This window comes from Centroberyx affinis, unplaced genomic scaffold (genome assembly GCF_046629955.1).
Source record: "Centroberyx affinis isolate AG114_WGS23_722 - 3 ecotype Tasmania unplaced genomic scaffold, CSIRO-AGI_Caff_v1 ptg003323l_1, whole genome shotgun sequence".
NCBI classification, from domain to species: Eukaryota; Metazoa; Chordata; class Actinopteri; order Beryciformes; family Berycidae; genus Centroberyx; species Centroberyx affinis.
The window spans coordinates 28,750-39,619 of NW_027281324.1; the positions used below are offsets into that span (position 1 = coordinate 28,750).

The window sequence follows — 10,870 nt, forward strand, 5'->3', positions numbered from 1 at the left end:
TTTTTGTTCCCGCCCCTAAAAAATTGATAGTGGCCTTCACAAAATCATAAATCGGTCAGCCTCTAAAAGCCATCCCTTCATTTCTCTGTCCCTTGTGCCACTTCTGTCCATTCTTTCCCCCCTTACTTCTTTCATCATCTTGGGTATTCAAAATGCAAGCTTCCATCAATTCACCCCTCCATCCCTCTGCCCCGCCCTTCCTCTCTTCCTCTCTCCATCATCCAGCCAGCCCACTTCCTCAGCCACGCATGCCTCGCCATTATCCTTCAACATTCTACAGTTTTATTGCCGTTGTCATTCCTCGCCACTCTAAATTTATCCCTCCATCAATCCATACCCCCATTCCTCCCTTGTTTTTACTCCATTCCTTCCTCCCTCTATTTTTACTGCCAAGCCATTATTCCCCTCTCCATATCAATCCCTATCATTTCTTTATTCTTCCCTCCCTTCTGTCGCTCCCTTCCAAATCTCTTCAAATCCCTCCATCCATCCCTCTTGTCCAGCTCATCCCCCTCCTTCCTCTCTTCCACTCACCTTCCATCAATATAGTCCATGTCCATCCCTCCCTCCATCCCCCCTTCTTGCCCCATACTTCTGTTGCTCTGCCCATTCCCCGTCCATCCATCCATCCCTCCCTCCATCCTCTCTTCCCATCTCATCTTGTGCCTATGTTTTTGTACTGGCACAACAGCAGATTCTTGAATGTCTTTTTGAACGTGGCGTTGCACAGGGCGTAGCATGCCGGATTGATAGTGGAGTTGACGTAGCACAGCCAGTAGCCAATAGCCCAGACGGTGTCCGGGACGCAGGACTGGCAGAAGGTCGAGATCAACACCATGACGTTGTAGGGCGTCCACGTGATGATGAACGCCAGCAGGATGGCAAAGATGGTTTTAGTCACCTACAGGGAGAGGAGAGAGGAGAGAGAGAGAGAGAAGTGAGATGAGGAAAATAAAAGGCAGTAGTGTCATACCATCAGTGGTGGAAAGTAATTACGTACATTTACTCAAGTACTGTACTTAAGTACAATTTTGAGGTACTTGTACTTTACTTGAGTATTTCCATTTTATGCCACTTTGTACTTACTCCACTACATTTTAGAGGGAAATATTATACTTTTTACTCCATTACATTTATTTCACAGCTACAGTTACTAGTTACTTTTCAGATCAATATTTTATATTTAAAACATGTAATCATCTTTATAAAATAACTATAAAATAGCATTGTTATTGATTAGACTACCCAAAAGTATAGCTAAATTGTTAAGATTAGCTTCACGTTGACAACTTTAAAATGCTGCTTACATGTAGATGTGTCAATAAATCAGTATTAATATTCCAATGATTTATGAATAATATAACTCTAAATGGGGACAGTTTGCATAATGAGTATGTTTACTTTGATACTCTAAGTACATTTTGCTGCCAATACTTATGTACTTTTTCTTTTGAAGATTCTGAATGCAGGACCTTTACTTGTAATGGAGTATCTTTACATTGTTGTATTGCTACTTAAGTACTTAAGTAAAAGATCTCAGTACTTCTTCCACCACTGCATACCATGCAATGACTACAAGTTTGTGGCGCTGTATGAGGGAAAGAAGTGCGCCTCAACAGTGGAATTCTTATATGAGGAGTGCTGAGACAAAAGATATCAGATCCGACACAACTACTCAAAAGAGTGAGGTAGGTCGGGCATCCAAAATTGGGGCACACACCACAACATATTAATGCAGTACACAGCAACATAAGCTGATTCACATGGACATGTAAGCTGTGGGGCTGTAGTACTTGAGTCCAGTCTCGGTCTTGAGTCTGGTCTCAAGACCTTTCTAAAGGTCTCGTGCCCATTTTGACTAGAGTTGTCTTGGTCTCGGCTCCTATTGGATGTCAATCTCAGAACCCATCGTCTATCGGTCTGATGACGATTAGACTCTGGGGGCGACGGCCAATATTTGGGGGTTTCCGGTGTAGCCAGCGGACACTCGGGCCAAGACTTCCTCTTCCGTGCGCCGGTCATTGTTTACAGTCCAATTAGCAACTTGAGACGCAAGAATGGAGTTGGAGTTGAGAGACGATGTCTCACATGCAGATATCTATAGAGATTTATATTTATAGAGATTAGCCGAAATGTCGTCTGGACCTAAAACACCTACAAAAAGTACAGATGTTTGTGTATTGTGTGGAGAAACGCTCGACTCTCGCGTCTCGGTCATGACCAAGATTGATTGGATGTTGACTCAATTTTTCCTGCCTAAAATTTTTGCTATCTACAAATTTCCAAAGATCAATTTTTCTCCACCTGGCACAACTTTATTTTCAACCCAGCACTACAAATTTAAGGGATTACATCTGTATATAGTATGTAATGGTCCTCAAACTTCAATGCATTGATTAGTCAAAATCCCATATATTGATTAGTTGGATGTTGAAGGGTATTGCACAGAGCAGATCTCTGTTGGTCCGTCAAGAAACTCTTTAGGTATTATTTTTACATTTGGGCAGACATGTACACTGTTATTGCCTATTTTGATCTTGGTCTTGAATAGGACTTGGACCTGACTTTGGACCTGGTCTCGGAATCGAGTTGGACCCAACTACGGTAGTCATGACTATAGTCCTGGAAAGCAGATAAATGAAATGAGTCGACTTACTCTTATAAGAACCTTTCTTTTGGTGTGAGGATGATTAAATGACTTAATGAAGTTTTTTTTTGTATTTCATGGTTTGTGCCCCAATAAATTAGCAAAATGTCATTTTTACCCAAGTAAGTTGCTCTTTTCCACCTCTGTCCTCTATCTGAATTTAATCCCTGTTTATTATTGTTTCATTGCTTTTTAAATTCAAATTTTGAGTATTCTGCGTTTATTGTCTGTCAAAGCACTTTGTAAACTCTGTATTTAAAGGTGCTACATAAATCAAGTTATCATTATTATTATATTGCACCAATGTGTTGACAATGTCAGCAGGATGGCAAAGATGGTTTTTGGTGACAAGAGGAGAGCAAAGAGAAGAAGAGAAAGAGGAGAGGAGAAAATAAAAGAAGAAATGAAGACCGGGGAATATTCTTTCATTCTGTGTTAGGGTCCCTGAAGTGCTGTGGAAGTCACTTTAATAAACAGCTGCAAAAAATTTTAATTTAATTTATATAAGTGAGTGTAGGTATATCCGTATGCGTGTATGAAGCTATGTATGTACATATAAATATTTATGTGCATACATGTGTGTATATGTATGTATGTGTATGGATGAATATGTAATTACTCTTGTTTTTGTTTTTTGTTTTTTCTTTCTTTCCTTCTGTTTGTATCACCGGGTGTATAAAAAAAAAAAATGACAAAAAAAAAATTTTTTAAAGAAATAATTGCAAGGACATGAAAATATACTGGACATTTTGTTGTTGTACTGATTTATGAATTAATTGCAATAAAAGTATGAAAAAAAAAAGAAGTGACCCTCTGCTGATAAATACCCACTGTACTAGTAAACAGCTATTAAACTGCACAACACCTGAATATTAATGGTAAAAATATGTTGCATTTGCACAGTAACAACTCACTGACAGCAAACATACATCATAGTCATATGAGTGATACATCTTGTTTTTAATAAAACACCATATTGGGATTTATTACTGTTCCGTTATGGAGGGCTTGACAGAATTAAAGGGAACACTCAACGTCTTTCATATCGCATCATGTTCATAATAAATGATTCATTTCATGATAGATGGCTGAAAATGAAGTGTGTGTATGTGTGTGTGTGTGGAGATGAAACAGTGAGCTGTCATCTATGTTAATTGATTTTACTTGAGTGTTTGAAGCAAAATTGGGCTCCTCTGCACTGTGATGCAACTGAACAAGTTTCTTTCTCTCCATGCCTCCATCCATTATTCCACCCTTCCATCTGCTAGGATCCTCTTGATCATCACAGCAAACATTATTATATAATTTACAAGTGAAATTGGCTATATTTGTAAGACATTAAAGTCAAACTAAAATGAATTACTTTTTCACCTTGCTAGCTAATATCCAGCGATTTAACAATAAATGTCCAAGAATGTACAAAATTTGTATTTCTCATAGCTTTTTTTTATATCAAAATCCCATTACTTCCTGGAAAACATGATTTGTGGTGGTTACTTCATGGCGTACCATAAACCATCACAGATTTTTGGACAACATTTCGTGTCCCAGTGGCTGAATTTATTCATTTGGAGGAATCAGAATTTGTGAAGCTCAAGATTACGAGCCGAGCATTTCACAGTGGATCGTTTCACCAACTGCACACAGTATGCAGCGGGCTTCACTGGCTTTCTCTGTCAATGTTTGTCATGGTCAAACCCACACACCGTTGAACAGTCTCCCTGCGTTATGTCCAACCCCAACATCCTGAAGTAAGACACCATCAAAAATTCTCTTTCATTGTGACTTTAAGTAAGCAAAAGGATCAACCAATGTCATTTCATCAAGCCCTGGAAAAAACTATATGGGTTTTCAACCAAATGCTCATGGACTCCTTAAATAAAAGACTTGATGAAATAATAATAAGATTTCATCTCCTCAAATCAAATCTCCATTTCAACCAAATGGCCGTGGATCATTCAAGATCCAATTCAAACAAGTAGCAGAGTAGTGTAATATTATCATGGACAAAAAGCCTGTCTGGTGGCATCACCGTCACATACTAAAAAGAAACAATCTACTTAGCCTTGAGAGCTTTACTCATTTTTGTTTTCCCAAATTAGTTTTCAAATGTATCAACAGCAGAGCCCCAGAGCCTCTTTCAAGATATATCCAAAGACAAGACAGTAACAGAGTAACTAGGAGCATGGTGAATGGCAACTGTAAAATACCACATTGTAGATCTAAATTTGGACAATCAGCTTTCTCCATAAAAGGCTGTCAACTCTGGAACACATTACCAACTGAAATCAAATTAATTCCAGATATAAAATCTTTTACAACAAAGGTTAACTGCTGGCTAAAAGCAAACCAGAGCTGTACTCATTTTTAGCTAATTGTACTCTAAATTACTATTGGTGTATGGTGTATGTGTATTGGTGTATTGTGGTATGTGTCTTTTATTTTATTTCCATATTTGTAGTGTATTGTGGTTTTATGATACTGAAAGCTGTATATTTTAATTACACTGTACATGTAAAAGCCCAACTAGGGACAAGAGTTGAAAATTAGCAATAGCTATAGACTCTCTGTGCAGCACATCAGTTTCATGCCCTGTATTGGAACTATGTTAAATTGTACCGTCCTATCAAATAAAATTCAAATAAAAAAATAAAAAAATAAAAATCACCTTGCAAACAAGCCTTCTCGCCTTAAACTATACAACTATAATAGTCTAAAGAAATCCCCAAGACAGTGCATGAGAAACATAATGAATCCAATGAGAAGAATCAAAACTTTTCAGAAAATTCTGAAAAATGCAAATTGGACCACAGGCAGGTTGACCATCTCAGGAACTGGAAGCTCTATTGGTCGCTGGTGAAAATCTCAACAACAAACTTTCAGCAAAACAGACATCTTCAATTACAACTAATTTATTCACCAGAGGGAATTCTTCATCTCCAACTCAAATAGGCAATATTTCTACTGATGAGTTATGTATTTAAGGCTGGCATACAGCATACTGACAGCGTGACAGCTACTTTGAATTTTTCCATCTGAAACACAAACAACCCAGCAGTGGGAGAAGCTGGAGGGAGAGAGGACATTGTCTGCCTGACATGCGATAAGCGAATCATTCACCCACCGAAGCAGAAGTCTAAGGGGAATGCCGGTGGTTGTCAGCAGGCCCAGGCTAACCATGGACCTAATTATACCCAACACACCAAATAGTAACTGATATAACTTCAGTGCTAGCATTTTCCTTTAGGTGAAGCTCAAGCTGCATTTCCACGGAAAGACAAATCACTCAAACCAATTGGACTACAATCCTTTTGCCTCTTGAGCTCCTTCACCTCTGAATCAGCCACTTGTGACTGCTTGGAAATGAAACGACGCCCATCATTTATTTCTTAAGATGTATGGCCTTTCAGAAATCCTCCTCTGAATCGTTCATCATACTATAAAGCAAGGAATCTCTGTCTGTATGTGTGTCCTTCGCATATCACGAGAACCGTTCGTCCGATCTACTTCACACACATTGTGTATTGCTGGGGACCCAAGAACGTACAGTGTCGAGTGTGAAGTTGTTTGGACGAGCGGTTCTCGAGAAAGCTGCATGCAGCAATACCGGAGGCCAAGCAATCGGCCCGTTCCGAACAGGCATGTTTTGAACGGGCACTGCACTAGTCTTAAAGTAATTAGTAGTATGAATAAATGTCCGTTTTGCAACTCTATTACCGAGATGTGAATTTTCAATTACCGTATTTCCTCTAATGGTGGCCGGTAGTCAATTAAAAGCTGGGTCTCCGATAATGGCCGGGGCCGTGGTCGACATGAACAAATACAGGCCGGGGAAAAAAACAAAGGAAAAAACAATGGTGGATACCGGTAAACTCCTGGTGCCTGTTATATAATGTAACTGTAGTTTGTAGTAACGTGCAAGTGCCACAAGATGGCAGTATGCCACAAGATGGCTCGGCCGGTGGAAATCTCTGGAGCGTGCCGTCGTCGATTACCATAATTATCGGTAATGCATTGCAGTTGCATTGCAACAAAAAAACGGCTACCTAACGTACCCCAACAGAAGCAGATCAGAAAACAAGGAGGCTTTGTACTAACATATGAGCAAATATACTTATCAAACAGAGGGAATTAGAAATAAAGGCCTGTCTCTAAGCCTGCGTCCAATAAAGGCCTGGTACCCTCTGCAGTTGAGGTAAATAAAGGCCCGGGCCAATATTAGAGGAAATACGGTATGTATACTCTCACAATAATTTGAAAATAGGGTCCAAGATCCAAGATCCTTTAATAACTATCGCTCTACCTCTGTGCTCCCCTGCTTTTCAATGATTCTAGAAAAGGACAGTGTACAATAAGTATCTGAATGCTCTTTCCATTGTCAATGATCATCAGTATTTACAAAGGACTATTCCACAGATAATGGCTGTCCTACAACTTACTGATAAACCAACAATGCATTGATAGACTTCGGTCTAATAAATATGCTTTTGGAATATTTTGAACATACCAAAAGCATTTGACACCGGTAATACTGACATTCTACTATAGAAATTATCACACAACGCTGTCAGAATCCACAATTACATTCTCGACAAGCAACAATTTGTAAATGGATAGGTATACAATAACATGCGGTGTGCCACAGGGCTCTGATCATGGGCCTCTGTTTATGGTCAACATTAATGACTTGCTGATGATAGTAACGTGATCTCAGCAAACATTTCTCTTCACCCCCGGCCATTCCTACAGACCCTTTAGCCACAGCCATTCCGTAACTCTTTCTATTTAACATAATTCAATTTATGAATCCAGGGCTGTAGACATTTACATTCAACACCCAAAAACTCAATTTCCTATAATGCCATTCTGCTACCCTTGACTTTGCACACGTCACTATGCCATACACCTGCATTCACTGAACAACAACATACTCTCCCTTCATTCATTCAACTCTCAACATTCATTAAAATCCATCCTACTAAACACAACATGCTAAGAGTTTGTGCCAGTGTAACTTAGTTATTTTATTTTGTAGTTGAATGTCTGTTTGTACTGTGTGTTCAATGTTAGTGTTGGGATGTTTCTTGTTCATTTATGCTCATCGTGTTTAATTTAAATCCCTGTTTATTCACATCCCATAATTCACTGATTCTCAACCTTTTTCATATCAAGGACCCCTAATTTAGTCCACATTAGAGCTATGGACCTCCATTTGATGAGATTTTGTCTCTCAGACTCAAATCTGAGAATATTTTTATTGTTAGATATGATTTTGTCCAGAGCTCCATGACTACCTGTATTGTAGGTAGAGACATAACAGTGAAACTATGATCAAAAGAGCCATTCTTCTCCATTCTCTAATTGTGTTAATTTCTTGTGAATTAAATAATGGTGAAGTTTAATAATTCATCATTCATTTGCAGGGGACCGCCTGGAACCCCCTCAACGACCCCTGGTGGTCCCCGGACCCCACGTTGAGAACCACTGCCATAGTTCATTCATTTCCTTTTCTGTGGCAATTAATGTAGTTTACCATCATTATCTTAATTTTAAGTCTTTGTGTTGATAATCATGAATCACATTTATATGTTAATTTGCTAGCAAACCATCCTCTTTGAAATATGCATTATCTGCATGTAGTGTAAATTGTATATATTATAGATAATAAGACAATTAGAATTTATTCATTTTTCTTTCTTTTTTTTTGTGGTGGGATGTTCTTTTTATGTAATTTTTTTGCTGTGTCTAAACTAAACTCAAACTCCATTAATTCATATCTCCCTCTGCATGTCCACTAATTTAATATAATATACAACCATCCCTCAACACTACCTCTCAACATGCTCTTTCCATTCATTCCCCCATCACTCCCATTTTACATGATCATACTTTCTTTTCTCTGGCAGCCATCTGTCTTTTCCTCTTCACTTGGCTCCTAGCGATGCTTGCAAACTTCCTCGCTACTGTCCTTGGACGGTTGATGGGGATTGAATGCTTCTCGCCACCCTCTACAGGAGGGACAATCTCTATAGCCGTGATGCATTCATCCCCTGCCTGCTTCGTTACGATCTTTATCTTGGACCACTTGGAGCCGGCGCTGATCTTGGCCAGGGCGGGATTGGTTGTCGTCGTGGCAACAGGGGTGGCATTTGTTGCAGCCTGGGACAGAAGCAATAGAGTTTTGTTAGGTTTGAACAGTGGTTAAAGAAATTCACTGTTCTGTATCACAGGTTTGAATTCCAGGTAACACTTTACAATATCGGTCACTAAGTTAAGGGTTAGTTAATACTTAATAAGAATTAACTAACCCTTAATTAACAGTTAACAAATGTGTCTGGTAATCATTTACTAATGGTGTTCATGTTAACTAAGGTATTAATTTCTACTTATTAAATGCTTAATAAGCATTAACTTATTAAGCATTAACTATCCCTTATTAAGCATTAACTAACCCTTAATTTAGTGACCCTTATTGTAAAGTGTTACTGAATTCCACAATTGCTAATGCCTACAATGTAAATGCCTACAATGTAAACATTCATATACATTTTGGTGATTGGGATAATTCAGGTTTTTTTTCTCCATTTTTGCATCAACTTATAATTAATGTTACTTATACTGACTCTGATTTCTTCTTTTTAATTTTGGAAGGCTCATGTTCATTAATATTTTGTATGAAGTCTTTTTCTTTAAACCAAATAAGAAAATAAATGTATGTGATGATTGATGAGTAAACATGACATCCCCTAAAAGGGAAATACTTATGTTAAGACCAAATCAAAAAAGTACTTTTAAAAGTACATTTGAGTTTTAGTAGTAGTTAGTAGGGTTAGCAGTTTCTTTGTTCTTTACCAGGCACTTGTTACATGGGGTAAATGTTTCTACATTTGTCCACTATTTTCCTTAAAAAACAGTTTGCTGTTGTATGCATTCCTTGTTGAAATCAAGACACATGGCTAGCAGGTGAGTCTGAACGCTCCACCCAGTTGTACGAGCAAAAAACAAGGAAAATAATCCAATCCATAATACATTAATATCCTACATTTATACATTTGTATACACCATAATAAAATACTATTAAAAGCAATGCTTATGTTTATAAGCCATGATAATACCCGATGAATAGAAGTGATAGCTTTTGTAATTGTTAGAATAGCAGTTAATTGTTAGCTAGTGAATATATGAAAAAAGGCTTTTAATTTGAAATTCTCTTCAAATTTTGAAGTGATCATGACAGAAGCCAACCTCAGCTGTCGCCTCACTGTTGGTATTCTCCTTTGGTTCCTTGGGGGGAATAAAAGCCGTGGATGAATCATTAGAGCTCTCTTTCTCCTCCTAGATAGATAGATAGATAGATTGATTGATTTCAAAAACATTTATTCTTTAAAGACATCATTATTAGCATGTTGCCAAAAATTCTTAATGTACAAGGACTTCAAGAAGAATGCAACACATAATCAGACTTTTGATATCTTTTTTTTTTTTTTTACAGATTTTCTTCCCAGTCTTTAAGCATTTCAGTATACAGTATCTGAAGATTCAGTTCAGCTTCAGTCCAACTAAACTAAGGTCTGAGGGCAGCGGTCAAACCATCTTCAAATCACCATGCTCCCACAACAAAGCTTCATGAAAGACACAAATAACTTCAGCAGTTGTTCTTGCGTACTATTTTCCCCACAGAGTTCAACACAAATACTGTTAGAGAGAAACAAGTTCTTCTTGCCTGTCTTTAAAAGTGCGTTCATGCCAAGCATGTTCTGAGCGGTTTATTTGAACTCTGGAGCGTTTACTTAGTTTGGCTCATTTGGCCAGATAAGAACAATGCCATATGAACTTGGGTGGCACCAAATCACCACACGAGACTCTGGAAAATGTGAGTCTCAGTCCTCTTCCAAGAGCCTCTGGTGCTGTTCGGCAATTATTTTATTTGAATTATCTTAATCTATCTATCTTCCCTAATCGGTACGTTTTCATGGCTTTTTATTAGTTAATTGTGGTATTGCCTTTTCTCTGTTGGTTTATCTCCTTGCTGTTGTTTTCTTTTTCTTTAAAAATAATTAATAGTAATTTGACTCAAAATCATTGTAAATGAGGGTCTCTTGAGTATAAATAAAGGTTGAATGAATGAATGAATGTTAGGAGTGAGAACATAATTCGAACCAACTACAGGAAACCTAGCGTAACTGAATTAAGTGAGTGCAAGCCACAGTTTGGACTGATGCT

The 10,870-nt window shown here is 38.0% G+C and overlaps 1 protein-coding gene across 1 annotated transcript; it reads right to left on the reverse strand.

Moving 5' to 3' along the window:
• Positions 1-655: 655 nt before the first annotated feature.
• On the reverse strand, positions 656-9,982 carry LOC139660493 (muscarinic acetylcholine receptor M4-like; the record flags this gene model as incomplete). The annotated part of the gene is made up of 3 exons (XM_071538653.1): positions 656-901; positions 8,537-8,806; positions 9,893-9,982. Coding segments are annotated over 3 exons (606 nt in total), but the record flags the coding sequence as incomplete, so codon positions are not given.
• Positions 9,983-10,870: the final 888 nt, after the last annotated feature.